We start from the raw sequence: 17,654 nt of genomic DNA, 5'->3' as shown, positions 1-17,654 counted from the left end.
CCCTCCTGTGTCGGGCACATCCCCCTCCTGTGTCGGGCACACCCCCCTCCTGTGTCGGGCACATCCCCCTCCTGTGTCGGGCACACCCCCCTCCTGTGTCGGGCACATCCCCCTCCTGTGTCGGGCACATCCCCCTCCTGTGTCAGACACATCCCCCTCCTGTGTCGGGCACATCCCCCTCCTGTGTCAGACACATCCCCCTCCTGTGTCAGACACATCCCTCTCCTGTGTCGGGCACATCCCCCTCCTGTGTCAGACACATCCCCCTCCTGTGTCAGACACATCCCCCTCCTGTGTCGGGCACATCCCCCTCCTGTGCCGGGCACACCCCCCTCCTGTGTCAGGCACATCCCCCTCCTGTGTCGGGCACACCCCCCTCCTGTGTCGGGCACACCCCCCTCCTGTGTCGGGCACATCCCCCTCCTGTGTCGGGCACACCCCCCTCCTGTGTCGGGCACACCCCCCTCCTGTGTCAGGCACACCCCACCCTCTTGTTTCAGACGTCCTCTCTCTGCACAGCATTCCCCCCTTATACTCATTGTTTTATCAGCCTCTGGTTTTATTCATGTTTTTTCTCCATATGAAATCATATCTTCTCTTCATTTCAAACCAGACCACTCTCAGTCATGGAAAACTAGAAACAGCAGCTCTTGCATTCAGGTTTTTAAATAAAATGTTTAAATCAACGGTTCAGATGTGAATTGCAAAGGTAGCCAGGTGGCGAAGCTGCCACGTTCACAGAGAGGAGCTCAGCTGCTTTCCGCATTGTTATTATAAACCCACGAAAGCCGATTCAGAACCCTGCTCAGGTGAAGCCGGTGGGACATTTACATCACGATTGCAGTTTTGCTGCACTGCAGCTCAGAAGCACTTGCTGTATTCTTGGTAATATCTCACTCCGTCAGATGGCTCCGTGGGGCCCCAGAAAACACTTCTACTGCTGTCCTCCAGCTGAAGCCACCACCCTCCGTCCCTCCCAGTGTTTTCTTCTGGACTCACCCACAGAAGGATGGAGAAAGGAGGCCCAGTGGAAGTCAGGAACAGCCCTGGGAGAGCACAGAGATGAATTTGTGCCTAAGAGGGCTCACCCACTACCTCTCTTCCTCTTCCCGGAGAGCACCCAGAGATGAAGTCATGCCTAAGAGAACTTGCACACCACCTCTCTTCCTCCTGGGCCCCCTTTGAACACCTGCACCATGACTGGGGCCAGCAGCACATGAGCCTAAGACCATTTTGTGCACCAGGGCCCAGGTCTGAGAGATTAATATGCAGGTGCTCAGGGCTTCTTCTGTCTCCATGGTGACTTACAGACTTAGATTTAGATACAGGTGTGCATATAGATACTGATTATGGATATAGACAATTGTAGATATAGGTACAGATGCAGATATATAGATATAAATTCACCTATAGGTATAAAAGAATAGATTTAGATTTAGGTATAGGTATCCCTATATATGTTTAGATGTAGAAACACACATAGATTTTGGTGTCAATATAATTATGGAGGGAGCTCTGCTTTTGTTGTGTTTTGTTCCTAACGTTGCAATTAAGGGAACTGTATTGATTTCCTGGGGGTGCCATAGCAAAGCCCTGCAGACTGGGGGTGCCGCGGCAAAGCCCTGCAGACTGGGGGTGCCGCGGCAAAGCCCTGCAGACTGGGGGTGCCGCGGCAAAGCCCTGCAGACTGGGGGTGCCGCGGCAAAGCCCTGCAGACTGGGGGTGCCGCGGCAAAGCCCTGCAGACTGGGGGTGCCGCGGCAAAGCCCTGCAGACTGGGGGTGCCGCGGCAAAGCCCTGCAGACTGGGGGTGCCGCGGCAAAGCCCTGCAGACTGGGGGTGCCGCGGCAAAGCCCTGCAGACTGGGGGTGCCGCGGCAAAGCCCTGCAGACTGGGGGTGCCGCGGCAAAGCCCTGCAGACTGGGGGTGCCGCGGCAAAGCCCTGCAGACTGGGGGTGCCGTGGCAAAGCCCTGCAGACTGGGGGTGCCGTGGCAAAGCCCTGCAGACTGGGCACTTGAACAAGAGATTTATCTCTCAGCGAGTCCTGGAGGCTGGAATCCAAGATCAAGGTGAGAGCAGGGCTGGCTTCCCCTGAGGACTCGCCCCTTGGCTGCCACACCACTTCTCCCCGTGTCCTCCCAGGGCGGTCCCTCTGTGTGTCTGAGGCCTCATATCATAAGGATATGATATGACATAAGGATATGTCCCACCAGCTTCACCTGAGCAGGGTTCTGAATCGGCTTTCGTGGGTTTATAATAATAATGTGGAAAGCAGCTGAGCTCCTCTCTGTGAACGTGGCAGCTTCGCCACCTGGCTGCCTTGGGCCACGGCCCATAGTGACATCCCCATGTCGCTGCAATTACCCCCTCAAATGCTCCATCCCCAAATCAGCCACATTCTGAGGCCAGGGGCATTGGGGCTTCAGCATGAGAATCTGGGAGATCCAGTTCAGCCCACGACAGCACATGGCACACGGTGCCATCTTTTAATCTTCAGAATAAAACCTTAGAAGAAGTTCATACACAGGAGCATAAGCTAATTTCCAACATTTTGCTTCAAATGTCTCATTTTAGTTTTTTTCCTAAGAACAATTACAACATATATTTATCTGTTTCCTACATCTTAAGGACTCTTTTCTATAAACCTTGAAGTCAAATGTGTCTCTGGAGTTGAGACGTTCCCTCCCAGTGCTACCTCTTTGCTAAGGAATCCCCCTGCCTGGACGCCGTCCATCTGCCTCTCCAGGTCTTGCCCCCATCAAGGGCGTCCGAGAGAACCCCTGAGCCCAGCCCGGACCAGCGCCCATGCAGTGCCCGTGCTCAGGGCAGCTCTGAGCTCCGCACTGCCTTCTGGTTCTGTGCGGTGGATGTGATGATTGCATGGTGCTGTCCCTGCCCCGCTCTGCCCCTGCTGGGCTCCTGGCTGCCGAATGTGAAGTCAGGGTCCACCGCGGAACACTTGTCTTCCTGCTGAGCCCTGCAGCCCCTCAAGCAGCTGGCTGCCTCCAGGAGTCTCCTCTCCAACAGCTGCCCTGTGCCTCCCTGGCCTCCCTGGCAGGACCCAGGCCCTCTGGAGGCACTGGGCCGGGCCGCCGGTGGAGCCTGATGGGGAGCGATGGTGGACAGTGACCTTCTCTTTCTAAGGAAGAGACTGAGGGAGGGAAAGTGCCCCCAGAGCATCTCAGGAGCTGGGAGGTGAACAGCTGGGGATGCAAGCTTCCCCCACCAGCAGCACCCTTGTAATGACACTGCTGCCCCTGCAAAATCGTCCGCGGAAAATTAGGATGCTGGGCATGACCTTTCTGCATCCCTGATGCACAAGCCTAACTGTTGTTCCACGGAGGCCACATATGTCCCTGTTGAAAGGGCCCTGCTCCCACGCAAGCAGCCATCAGTGCCTTCTCCGTACAGACAGCGCAGGCCAGCAGGACCCAGCACCATCCCTGGATGCACCAGCTCTGTCACTGCTGGACAGAACACCCCAAAAGGTTGATGGACGTGGCTGTCCCTCAGCTTTCAGAATGACAGCTTGAATCCCGAGCCTGCTTCCATGAGGAAGGGTGGACACCAGGAGAGAAGCAGAGGCCCCGGCTGGGTGGACATGCACTCAGGTGCTGAGGGCTCAGAGTGAACCAGGAGCAACAGCTGAGCCATGTTTACAGCCCCTCATACGAGCCCTGGCTGGAGGCCGGAGGTTCCAGGGAAGGTGGGCACCAGAGCCCGTGTCTGAGAGATTAATACACAGGTGCCATGGCTGCTGCTTCTGTCTTCACGGTGACTTACAGACACGGACGCCGAGGCCTGGGAAGATGAAGCGTAGCTGTGAGAGGAGCTCACGTTCCGCTGGCCCACGAGAGCTCCAGCCCCGGCCAGCCCGTGTGCTGGTTGTCATATTAGATGGACTCCCCAGAGGAACAGGAGCAATCAGAGATGCAGATGTGTGTACAGAAATCGTTCTAGATTAGACACAGACGTCCACAGAGACACAGTTTGCAGATGTGTGTACAGAAATCGTTCTAGATTAGACACATCCACAGAGACACAGTTTGTAGATGTGTGTACAGAAATCGTTCTAGATTAGACACATCCACAGAGACACAGTGTGCAGATGTGTGTACAGAAATCGTTCTAGATTAGACAGAGACATCCAGAGACACAGTTTGTAGATGTGTGTACAGAAATCGTTCTAGATTAGACACAGACATCCACAGAGACACAGTTTGTAGATGTGTGTACAGAAATCGTTCTAGATTAGACAGAGACATCCAGAGACACAGTTTGTAGATGTGTGTACAGAAATCGTTCTAGATTAGACAGAGACATCCACAGAGACACAGTTTGCAGATGTGTGTACAGAAATCGTTCTAGATTAGACACATCCACAGAGACACAGTTTGCAGATGTGTGTACAGAAATCGTTCTAGATTAGACACAGACGTCCACAGAGACACAGTGTGCAGATGTGTGTACAGAGATCGTTCTAGATTAGACACATCCACAGAGACACAGTTTGTAGATGTGTGTACAGACATCGTTCTAGATTAGAGACATCCACAGAGACACAGTGTGCAGATGTGTGTACAGAGATCGTTCTAGATTAGACAGAGACGTCCACAGAGACACAGTTTGCAGATGTGTGTACAGAAATCGTTCTAGATTAGACAGAGACATCCACAGAGACACAGTGTGCAGATGTGTGTACAGACATCGTTCTAGATTAGAGACATCCACAGAGACACAGTTTGCAGATGTGTGTACAGAAATCGTTCTAGATTACACACAGATGTCCACAGAGACACAGTTTGCAGATGTGTGTACAGAAATCGTTCTAGATTAGACACATCCACAGAGACACAGTTTGCAGATGTGTGTACAGAGATCGTTCTAGATTAGACACATCCACAGAGACACAGTTTGCAGATGTGTGTACAGAGATCGTTCTAGATTAGACACAGACGTCCACAGAGACACAGTTTGCAGATGTGTGTACAGAAATCGTTCTAGATTAGACAGAGACATCCACAGAGACACAGTTTGTAGATGTGTGTACAGACATCGTTCTAGATTAGAGACATCCACAGAGACACAGTGTGCAGATGTGTGTACAGAGATCGTTCTAGATTAGACAGAGATATCCAGAGACACAGTTTGTAGATGTGTGTACAGAAATCGTTCTAGATTAGACAGAGACGTCCACAGAGACACAGTTTGCAGATGTGTGTACAGACATCGTTCTAGATTAGAGACATCCACAGAGACACAGTTTGTAGATGTGTGTACAGACATCGTTCTAGATTAGACACATCCACAGAGACAGAGTTTGCAGATGTGTGTACAGACATCGTTCTAGATTAGAGACATCCACAGCGACACAGTGTGCAGATGTGTGTACAGACATCGTTCTAGATTAGAGACATCCACAGAGACACAGTTTGTAGATGTGTGTACAGACATCGTTCTAGATTAGACACATCCACAGAGACACAGTTTGTAGATGTGTGTACAGAAATCGTTCTAGATTAGACACATCCACAGAGACACAGTTTGCAGATGTGTGTACAGAAATCGTTCTAGATTAGACACATCCACAGAGACACAGTTTGCAGATGTGTGTACAGAAATCGTTCTAGATTAGACACATCCACAGAGACACAGTTTGTAGATGTGTGTACAGACATCGTTCTAGATTAGACACATCCACAGAGACACAGTTTGCAGATGTGTGTACAGAAATCGTTCTAGATTAGACACATCCACAGAGACACAGTTTGCAGATGTGTGTACAGAAATCGTTCTAGATTAGACACAGGCATCCACAGAGACACAGTTTGCAGATGTGTGTACAGAGATCGTTCTAGATTAGACACATCCACAGAGACACAGTTTGTAGATGTGTGTACAGAAATCATTCTAGATTAGACAGAGACATCCAGAGACACAGTTTGTAGATGTGTATACAGAAATCGTTCTAGATTAGACACAGACGTCCACAGAGACACAGTGTGCAGATGTGTGTACAGAGATCGTTCTAGATTAGACACATCCACAGAGACACAGTTTGTAGATGTGTGTACAGAAATCGTTCTAGATTAGACACAGACGTCCACAGAGACACAGTGTGCAGATGTGTGTACAGAGATCGTTCTAGATTAGACACATCCACAGAGACACAGTTTGTAGATGTGTGTACAGAAATCGCTCTAGATTAGACAGAGACATCCACAGAGACACAGTGTGCAGATGTGTGTACAGAGATCGTTCTAGATTAGACACATCCACAGAGACACAGTTTGTAGATGTGTGTACAGAAATCGTTCTAGATTAGACACAGACGTCCACAGAGACACAGTGTGCAGATGTGTGTACAGAGATCGTTCTAGATTAGACACATCCACAGAGACACAGTTTGTAGATGTGTGTACAGACATCGTTCTAGATTAGACAGAGACATCCAGAGACACAGTTTGTAGATGTGTGTACAGAGATCGTTCTAGATTAGACACAGACGTCCACAGAGACACAGTTTGCAGATGTGTGTACAGAAATCGTTCTAGATTAGACAGAGACATCCACAGAGACACAGTTTGCAGATGTGTGTACAGAAATCGTTCTAGATTAGACAGAGACATCCACAGAGACACAGTGTGCAGATGTGTGTACAGACATCGTTCTAGATTAGAGACATCCACAGAGACACAGTTTGCAGATGTGTGTACAGAAATCGTTCTAGATTACACACAGACGTCCACAGAGACACAGTTTGCAGATGTGTGTACAGAAATCGTTCTAGATTAGACACATCCACAGAGACACAGTTTGCAGATGTGTGTACAGAGATCGTTCTAGATTAGACACATCCACAGAGAGACAGTTTGCAGATGTGTGTACAGAGATCGTTCTAGATTAGACACAGACGTCCACAGAGACACAGTTTGCAGATGTGTGTACAGAAATCGTTCTAGATTAGACAGAGACATCCACAGAGACACAGTTTGCAGATGTGTGTACAGAAATCGTTCTAGATTAGACACATCCACAGAGACACAGTGTGCAGATGTGTGTACAGAAATCGTTCTAGATTAGACACATCCACAGAGACACAGTTTGTAGATGTAGTTGTATAGATTTAGATATAGATATCGATTTAAATATATATGGATATTGATTGAGATATACATACATGCATAGATTCACATAAATTAGACATACATATAGATAACAAAAATGTAGACATGGATATAGTTATACCAATTTAGATTTGGATATAGATATTGATTATGGATATAGATATAGTTTTAGACTTAGGTACAGATGCAGATATAAAAAGATAAATTTACACATAGGTATAGAATAGATTCAGGTGTAGCTATCCCTATATAAGTTTGGATATAGGGCCGGGCGCGGTGGCTCAAGCCTGTAATCCCAGCACTTTGGGAGGCCAAGACGGGCGGATCACGAGGTCAGGAGATCGAGACCATCCTGGCCAACACGGTGAAACCCCGTCTCTACTAAAAAATACAAAAAACTAGCCGGGCGAGGTGGCGGCGCCTGTAGTCCCAGCTACTCGGGAGGCTGAGGCAGGAGAATGGCGGGAACCCGGGAGGTGGAGCTTGCAGTGAGCTGAGATCCGGCCACAGCACTCCAGCCTGGATGACAGAGCGAGACTCCGTCTCAACAACAACAACAACAACAACAACAAAAAAGTTTGGATATAGACACAGTATAGATTTGGTATAGATGTAAATACAGCGGTAGACACCCATACACAGACGCAGTTTTAGATGTGCATCTAGCTCTATGTATAGATATGTGAAAGCATCTCTATCCTGCAGAACTGGTCATGGAATTAGAGAGGCTGAGGAGTCCCAGGATCTGCTGTCTGCAAACTGGAGCCCCAGCGTTGCTGGCGGAGTAGTTCCAGTCTGAGGGCAGACGAAGCTGCCATGAGATGTCCCAGCTCAAGCAGCAAGTCAGGAAAAGAGAAGTGAAGTCCTTTTCCCTCCACTTCCTGCTCTACTGGGTCCCTGAAAGGATGGGACAGGGCCCACCCATGTTGGGGAGAGCCGTCTGCTTTTCTCAGACCACAGATTCCAGTGCCGATCCCTTCCAGAACCTATCTCAAAAACACAGCAGGAATAATGTCTAATCTGGGCCCCTGTGCTCCAGTCAAGTGGACACATAAAATTAACCATCCCAGTCATTATTCTGACCTGAATGCTCCAAAATCCCGATGCCCTCTGTCTGCCCAGGGCCTGCCAAAACCCGACACCCTTTCTTTCCAAAGGCCCTGGAAGGCCTTCACCCAGCCTCAGGGAATCCCCCCTCGCCCAGCCCCACAAGAGGGGGCACCCACACCCACGCCCACAGCAGAGAACTCCAGGGCTCCCTGGAGTGGCACTGAAGAGGTCAGGAAGCCACTCTGGCAACAGCTGTGACCTTGGCGATGCCCCCATAGGACATACAGGGGCTTCGGGGCCTGTCTCAGCCGGGAATCCCCCAGCAACACACAGCCTTAAATCTGGCTCCAGGCGCAGTTACTGGTTCTTGAAATTGCAAATGCCAAGAAAGAAAAGTTTGGAGCAAAGAATAAAGGAAAAGTTTCTGCTGTGCGGCATCTGGCCTTTCCTTGGCCCGGGCTCATTTCACTTTCGGGTAGACATGGAGCTGCTTACGTCCCTGCTGTGCGTCTGCCGTTTGCTGGTGTGAGGTGGGCTTCAATCAGATGCTCGCCATGGCCCAGCACGTGGCTCCTCCTCTTACTCAAGGCTCTGATGTCAGATGCTTGGCTTTGCCAGTTTTTGAGGTTCCACAGGTGGCCCCTGAAAACCTCTAGCCCAAGTTTCTCAGAACCAAATCCAGCAGGAAGGGTGAATCCCCCTCCCAGAAATGTCAAACATCAATTCCAGAACGAATTTCCATGGCTGCGCTGTCCTGACTGCCCTCACCTGGTCTGTGCTTACCTGGAATCCCCACCCAGGCCTCGATCGGCTCAGCTTTCCCCGCACAGCCAGCCCCAGCAGCACAGGCGGAGCCCCCACCTGTAGTAGCCATGGGGGTGAGAACATGAACCCAGCCTCTTTCCGGATGTGGAAGGAGCGGCGTCCCACGGCCAGCAAGCTGCTCTGCTCTCCACGGACTTTTAGCAAGAGGCCGGTGTGCTCAGGTTGCCCTGCAGACTCTCCTGCATCTGTGAGAGGTGGCAGGAAGGAGATCCTGGAGGCGGGAGGATGGTTAGAGGAGCCCAGGAGGAAAAGTCATGAGGTGCAAAAGCTAAAAGGACAGGATCGTTTTGGAGAAACAGTCAGGATGTGCATTTAGGATTTATTCATTCATTCTTGTGTCCACCAAATACTTGCTGAGTGTCCAAGACTCATGCTAGGAAGACAGTCATGGACACTACCTGTGTCTGGGCTGGAAATGAGACATACCTGCAAATCATGCCCAGGCGCTAAGTGGCACAGGGAACTGCCGCCACCCACAGACGCATTCATCACTGACTTTAAAAAATCCAGTGTGAGAATTAGAACCAAACCAAGCACCCAATTCCCCCAGCCACTGCCTTCATCTGGTGCCTGAACGCGTTCCCTTAGCCCCAGAGCCTTTCTTCAACCACATGTGATGATATTTATCCAGGGCGACCCATGTTTGTTTTAAAAAAAACACTGATTGGTAGTATTTAAGTTCTTATTTAAAAGTCAGTTTTCATTTCATCTTGGGTTTCTCCTTGGCCACCTCGAATGGGCACCTAAACAGAAAAGTCAGTAATAAAACTGTGGTCAAAGGAGGTCTGAGTTCAAAGCCGCACTGGCCCCAGGCTGGTATCTCCTTGCAGAGAGCATAGAAGCCAAGGGCCGGACCCAGGAGCCCTTACTCAGTCCCTGGCTTTTTCAGACGAAGACACAGGTCCAGGTGGGAGGCACTTCCTCAGGCCCCTCACCAGATGCTCTGGGGCCGGCTCCCGGGCTGCCTCTCTCCTCTGTCCCGTCTTCAGGGCCTTCTGCACTTCTCTGTCTGATTCACACTGACCCTGTTCGGTTTATTTCTGGAATGGGCTGATGAAACCCAGCATGAGCTCCAAAATCTGCTGCCATCCCGTGCCCCTGTGCCCCCAGGGCTCCAGCTCTGCAAGGTGCAGACCACCTTCCCTCGACCACAGTTTCACCTCTAGGAGGCGTCTGGGAAAAATAAAATGCAGCCAAGGGCAAAACCTCATGGTGTTATACCACATCCCCTACAGACCACTTTGTCCTACTTTCCTGCCCCGGTCAAAGGCCCCACAGGGCTCCCTGGGTCCTGCGGTCCACTCAGAGGGCACTGAGAGTCCTCCCTGGTTTGGGCAGCGAGGTGTACTTTCTGTCCTGCAGGACAGCGTCCATGCCAAGCCCACAGTGAGGCTGCCATAGAGAGCGAGCCAGCTTCTCTGCCCTGTGTCCCCTGCTGGCTCTCCCCACGTCCCATTCGGCTCTGGACTTAACGGTCTATGCTTTTCTGGGCAGATAAATGACCCTCCCTCCCTCCCTCCCTCCTTCTGTACATCGTGCTGTGGGGTGAAGGCAGCTGGCCCAGGACAGGGTGTGGCCCAGACTCAGGCAGGACAACGTGGCTTGCCCAGGCCCTGGAAGGTTCTTCTAACCAGGCCTCTTTCTGTGCCCCAGACTCCGGGAGGCTCCCTCGGGCGACTTGGGTCTCCATCTCACTGGCTGCTCTGCTGATTGGAGGCTTGGCAGGTCTCACCTCGACGGTGATTTGCAGGTGGTAAGTCCTTCATTTTTTGACTGTTACTTAGACACAACACAATCTCCTTTCCTCTGGACATGGTTGCAGTGAAGCTGCTTTATTTTCCTAAAGCTAACATAGGTTACTGGTATCTCAAAGGCATTGATCTCAGAGCTATTTTGTACAACGTCTTAGACTCTCCAGATCATTCTTTATGCTTTAAATAATGAAAGTGGAGTGATCATTTGTACACCTTAGGTGGTGTCAGGTATCTGTGGATGAAGATTCAGCAATATGGAATACTTTTCTAACATTAAGTGATTGCATTGAAGTAGTCTCTTGTTAGGAGTAAAGATTCTTCTAAAGGTTTCTCAGAGAAAAAAGGTCATCCATGAATGAAAAGTTTTATTCCTCAGTTTTATTTCCTCCCTTGAGGGCAGAAATTGAAAGTTGAACTTTCATGGTAAAAATGGCGCTGCTGTTGAAAGACTCAGACCCGAACCTGAGAGAACCTGAGAGTTCCTGCCCTGTGAGAGTGCTGTCTGCAGAAAGAACCCCTCAAGGCTGCCTCGGGTGGGGCAGCTGGTCCACGTCCCTAGCCCCGAGGAACCAGCTCTGCGCCTTGCTGCTGCCACTCACCTTGCTGCTCTTGAGAACCAAATTTCTTGAGCATCACTTCATTTTTAATGCACAATTGTTCATTTTATATAGAAAGTGTTAAAAATAACAGCAAACACTATAAAAAGTCATTGCAGCCCCAGGCTGGGCCCCCAGGGCCATGCCCAGAATACCTGCAAATAGAGGCCACAGTTACTAGGCCTCTGCTCTCCCTGAGTGCCAGGCTCAGCCCAACACAACCTGTGCACGCTCCTGCTATAGCCAGCCCTGCCCTCTGCCAGGATGACCCCTGCAGTCTCCTTTGCCTTCACCTTCACCCTCCACCCCGGCCTTCAGAGCTCCTCACTGGCCAAGCCCCCAGCACCACCCCATACCATACGCATGGATTATCCAAGCCTCCTGGCACCACCCCATACCACACATGTATGGATTATCCGAGCCCCCAAACATCACCCGACGCCACATGTCTATGGATTATCCACGACTTTCCCACCCTAAGGCCATCTTCCAGGCTGTTTCTCATCTTCCCAATAATAGAAACTCAACATTCTAGCAAACCTTCATTTTTCTAGCAACCTCTCGGTCCACTGAGGAACGTCTGTGCCTTGAACAGGAAACCTTTTTCTCACAGTTTTTGCACCTCTACAGGGACTGGTTTTTTAAAACTTGAAAGCTTAGCAACCAGAAGTTACCCAGATCACTGTCGTTTCCAAAGGGCCTTGTCAACAATCCACAGCAATGGCCTCTTTTCTGTTGTTTTTGTTTTCGTGGGCACTTGTAAGGGAAGCCCCTGTGCCTGCCATCTGCTCTGCATGCTGTTTCTCTGCTGCTGAGACGTGGTAGTAAAGCCAGTTCCCCGTTTCGGTTATTCTGCAAGGCCTCTGGCAACTACTGTGGTTGACCCAGACGCCCACGTTTGACACAAGAGCTTCTGATCCATCCGGCATACGACATTTCAGTGATGTATTTCTGAGTAGCGTCATAGCTTCTGTCAAAACTAACATACACCATAATTCAGATAACTGTGAGAAATTCCTTCCAGTAGAGAGGTGATAGTAACAGCTAAAGCCATGTGTTGGAGGCAAGGCTAAGTCATCCTTAGCCACTGTCTCCTCTGATTTTCTGATCAATCATCTGACTCAGGTGTTTGCCATGGCTTGAACTGTGCGTTGCCCAAAACATGTGTTTACACCCTGACCTTTAGGACCTCAGAATGTAACCTTATTTGGAACTAAGGTCTCTGCAAGTGTAATTGGTTACAATGAGATTGCCCTGGAGTACAGGGGACCCTAATTCAATATAGCTGGTGTTCCTCTAGAAAGAAGAGTTTGCACAGAGTCATGCCTGGCAGGCAAAGGCCGTCTCGATGGGAAGGCAGACATCAGGGTGGGGTTTCTCTAGGCTGGGGCCTGGGAAGATCGCCAGCAGTGACAGGAACTGGGAGGGAGGCCGGGGAGCCGCCTGCAGGCACCTCGACGTGGACTCCTGCCTCCAAAACTCTAGGTCATAAACTTCTGCTGTTTAAGCAGCCAGGTCCGTGGCCCTCTGTGACCGCGGCCAGGTCCGTGGCCCTCCGTGACCGTGGCCAGGTCTGTGGTCCTCAAGGTCCGTGGCCCTCCGTGACCGTGGCCAGGTCCGTGGCCCTCCGTGACCGCGGCCAGGTCTGTGGTCCTCAAGGTCCGTGGCCCTCCGTGACCGCGGCCAGGTCTGTGGTCCTCAAGGTCCGTGGCCCTCCGTGACCGCGGCCAGGTCCGTGGTCCTCTGTGACCGTGGCCAGGTCCGTGGTCCTCTGTGACTGCAGCCGCAGAAAACTAACAAAGTGCTGTGATTGTGTCCATTTTCCGTGTAGCATGAGGAGGTGGAGCAAGAGCCTGTTACTGGCTCAAAGCTGGTAAAGCCCAGAGCAGATCCTTGAACCCAAGGCCTGTCTGGTGCTGGAGGTCGTGCCACAGCTGCCCGGCTTCTCCTCGCAGAAAGATTATATCTCACATGCAGAGGCTGTTGTTTCAAATAATCATTACCAGTGAAGACTGAATAATCACCTACTTTCTCTACAAGACACTGTATTGATCTGTTTTGGGAAGAGACTACTTCAACGTTTAAATGGTGTCTCTAGTTTTAGATGGGGTGGTGGTAGGAAATATTCCCCATGTTTTATGAATCATTCGGTCTTTAAACCTTAAAAACTTTAATTACTAATAATTAAAACCCTCAGCTAACCATGAAATAGACTAAGCAATAAAAATTGAATAGGCTGTAAATAACTTCAAATTAGCTGATTATATAATTATAACTATTAAATGTGTAATTGTAACAAAAACTGATGTGACTATAATTTCCTGTTCATAAACAATTTTGTATTTCCAAACATCCCTATAGACATCTATCACATTATCATTATGATAAATATTAGTGTCTGTAGTCCACACTCATGAGAAAAATTGCAATTTTCCTTAAGATTGATAGCCATAGATTAAATGAATACCTTTCCAAGGAAACGTGGGAGATAAATATTTTTGGCTGTAGTTGATTTTAGACTCTGGAGTTCTAAAAATATGCTACCAAGCACCAATTTAGTTTGCAAAGTGCCACTTAGCTGAAAGATATGAAAAAGTGGATGTTAACATGCCAACACACGCTTAAGCACAGAGAACAGGGGCAGTTACAGAGTCAGAGACCATAACGGGAAGACCCCGGGGCTCCAGGGGAGAAACGTCCTGGACAAAAGCCACAGCACCCCCAGACCCGTGATTCGATGAGCTCAGAAGGTCAAGTCACTTATTCAGGAAATGTCTTCCCGTCACCTACCCTGAGACCCCCACGCTGCTCCCAGCAAACGGGCTCAATGCAATCCCAGCCTCGCCTCCCTCTGTGTCTCATTCTTCAGCTTTAAAAACATGGTCTTATTTCCAACTTAGGGCGTTATTGTGCGGTGAGGAGTAGGGAGGAGAACAGAGAGGGAAAGGGAGAAAGAGAGATGGAGACAGTGGAGAGAGATGTGGGAGGGGAGAGAACGCAGCACAGTGTGACACACGGAGGGAGTTCACTAGCAGGGTGTCTCCTAGTGAGACAAAGGTGTTTGCTTCTCTCCTCTCCTCCTCATTGTCTACCCACCCAGCTGTCTGGGGTCTAACACTGTACGTTTTGGTGTGGTTATTAACAACGTGACAAATTGCTAATATATTTTCACTGCAAATCTGTGATTCAGAGTTAACTCCAGCAAACCTATTCCTTCATCAACTTTCTTGACACCGCATTTAAAATACCTCCAAGGTATTATACATGTTTTATTGCGTTGAAATTGTTTTCACCAAGTTGAATTCTTTCTGTGCAAACTTCATTCACCAGATCCGTTCTTTGGTCTCCGTACGCTAAAAATTCATTCACCAGATCCGTTCTTTGGTCTCCGTCAGTTTTGCCAATTAGACCTTTCGCCATGGAGGCGTTTTCCTCTGTGGTATGATTTCTTCAGGCCCAGCTTTCATAGCTCAGCATTTTAAACTTAAATTTCATGAGGACTTTATCTGTCTGTTGATTCTTACTGTCCAGGGAAAATGTTAAACGTGCAGTTCCAGTCCTTCTCCATTTGCTCTTATTTTTAACAACTCTACTACTTTTCCACCATCACTTAGTTCTGTGACTTCTGAAATAGTTTTTCAGGTTTTCTTTGTCTCTGGTAAACTGTGCCCTATATCTTTTTGCTGTTTTCAGTTGTATCTTGTATTGATATCCCTACTTACAGTGTGCATTATAAATTCAAAAAAGGTTGAATCATTTGCATTAATTTCCAGCAAATCCATGGGAAAGCCGCGAGGTCCTTCCCTAGCATACAGCCAGGTTTGTCCTGTCTCCAGGGTGTCTAACCCTTTGTGCCCTCTCGCACCTTCCCGCACTGTGAGCTGACACGGTGCTCTTTCTCTAGGCATGGCGCTGGGGGTTCCTGCCGTCTTTCCTCTCTTTATCATTAGATTCACAAGCATGCTGGATGGAGGCCAGCCAGGACTAGGCTGAGAGGCAGCCATAGGGCAGTGGGCAGCGGGATCCCTGTAAGCCGTGGGTGACCTGGTGCCCTCTTCCCCCAGGACCCTCCTCCCCAGGGACCCTCCTCCCCCAGGGCCCTCTTTCCCCAGACCCTTGGGACAGAGACAGCCTGGGTCTCTTGAGATGGCATCTGAGGTTTCTGGTCATCTCAACTGCATGTTGATGACAGGAATTGTCTTCAGGACTTCATTAGGGAAGTCTGAGGGAACTGGCCCTTTGCTGGGGGACAGACGTAGAGTGGCCGCCTGGGCTACACGGCACGGGGGATCCGAACCTGTTGTAGTGGAATCCCTCAGAGTCAATAAGGCATCTGTGAGGCACTCAGGGCCCAGAGGACCTGGGGAAGGACCTGTGCTCCTTAGAGACCCATGTCAGCCCTGGAAACGAGCAGGGGGGGCCGCTCCCAGGCTGGTCACATGTCAGCCCCAGCAATGACAGCCTCCTACCTCCCAGTCCCCCTGTGGCTTCAGCTGAATGCGTTATCCAGTTTCCAGCCCAGAACCCAAGCCTGGCCACCAGGCTCATCTGCTTTCTCTGGGCAGCTCCCAGCCCCTCCCTCTGTGGCTCCACTTTCTTCACCCACTTCTGAGCAAGTGTTGCTGGGAAATGTGCCTTCCTGCCTCTCCTGACCCCAGGCTGTCTACCCTACACCAGCCCTGCCACCGTGCCCTCACAGTCTCTCAACCCCACACCGGCCCTGCCACCGTCCCCTCACAGTCTCTCGACCCCACACCAGCTCTGCCACCGTGCCCTCGCAGTCTCTCTACCCCGCACCAACCCTGCCACCGTGCCCTTGCGTCTCTCTACCCCACACCAGCCCTGCCACCGTGCCTTCGTGTCTCTCTACCCCACACCAACCCTGCCACCGTGCCCTTGCGTCTCTCTACCCCACACCAACCCTGCCACCGTGCCCTCGCAGTCTCTCTGATCTGTCCCTGGATATGCCCAGCCGTTCCCACTTCTTGCCTTTTGTTCAAGCCTCAATCTTTCCATAGAATACCATCTCCTTATCATCTCAGCGCAGCCTTGCATGTTCAGGTCTGACACATCGCTAAGGCTCCACCCAAACACCACCCACTGTGTGCAACCTCCCCAAATCCCCCCACTGTCTGCAACTCCCTCAAATCCCCACTGTGTGCAACCCACACAAATTCCCGCACCGTGTGCAACCTCCTCAAATCCCCCCACTGTGTGCAACCTCCCCAAATTCCCCCCACTGTGTGCAACCCTCCCAAATCCCCCCACCGTGTGCAACCCCCCAAATCCCCCCACTGTGTGCAACCCCCTGAAATCCCCCACTGTGTGCAACCCCCCCAAATCCCCCCACTGTCTGCAACCCCCTCAAATCCCCCACTGTGTGCAACCCACACAAATTCCCCCACCGTGTGCAACCCCCCCAAATCCCCCCACTGTGTGCAACCCTCCCAAATCCCCCCACCGTGTGCAACCCCCCAAATCCCCCCACTGTGTGCAACCCCCAAATCCCCCCACTGTGTGCAACACACCCAAATCCCCCCACTGTGTGCAACCTCCCCAAATCCCCCCACTGTCTGCAACCCCCTCAAATCCCCCACTGTGTGCAACCCACACAAATTCCCGCACCGTGTGCAACCTCCTCAAATCCCCCCACTGTGTGCAACCTCCCCAAATCCCCCCACTTTCTGCAACCCCCTCAAATCCCCCACTGTGTGCAACCCACACAAATTCCCGCACCGTGTGCAACCTCCTCAAATCCCCCCACTGTGTGCAACCTCCCCAAATTCCCCCCACTGTGTGCAACCCTCCCAAATCCCCCCACCGTGTGCAACCCCCAAATCCCCCCACTGTGTGCAACCTCCCCAAATCCTCCACTGTGTGCAACACCCTCAAATCCCCCACTGTGTCCAACCCACCCAAATCCCCCCACTGTGTGCAACACCCTCAAATCCCCCACTGTGTGCAACCTCCCCAAATCCCCCCACGGTGTGCAACCTCCCCAAATCCCCCCACTGTGTGCAACACACCCAAATCCCCCCACTGTGTGCAACCTCCCCAAATCCCCCCACTGTGTGCAACACCCTCAAATCCCCCCACTGTGTGCAACACACCCAAATCCCCCCACTGTGTGCAACACACCCAAATCCCCCCACTGTGTGCAACACCCTCAAATCCCCCCACTGTGTGCAACCTCCCCAAATCCTCCACTGTGTGCAACCTCCCCAAATCCCCCCACTGTGTGCAACCTCCCCAAATCCCCCCACTGTGTGCAACCCTCCCAAATCCCCCCACTGTGTGCAACC

At 50.9% G+C, this 17,654-nt stretch overlaps 1 protein-coding gene across 1 annotated transcript in view; it reads left to right on the top strand.

Annotated features, from left to right (window-relative positions):
* Window positions 1-17,654, top strand: part of TPO (thyroid peroxidase) — a 112,896-nt gene that overhangs the window by 86,365 nt on the left and 8,877 nt on the right. The window contains exon 14 of the mRNA XM_077958732.1: window positions 10,656-10,755. Coding sequence (XP_077814858.1) covers window positions 10,656-10,755 — 100 coding nt within the window. The remainder of the gene's footprint in view (window positions 1-10,655; window positions 10,756-17,654) is intronic.

Source organism: Macaca mulatta, chromosome 13, assembly GCF_049350105.2.
Source record: "Macaca mulatta isolate MMU2019108-1 chromosome 13, T2T-MMU8v2.0, whole genome shotgun sequence".
NCBI classification, from domain to species: domain Eukaryota; kingdom Metazoa; phylum Chordata; class Mammalia; order Primates; family Cercopithecidae; genus Macaca; species Macaca mulatta.
The sequence above is the reverse complement of the archived record's forward strand: the minus strand, read 5'-3'. Positions and strand labels throughout refer to the sequence as shown.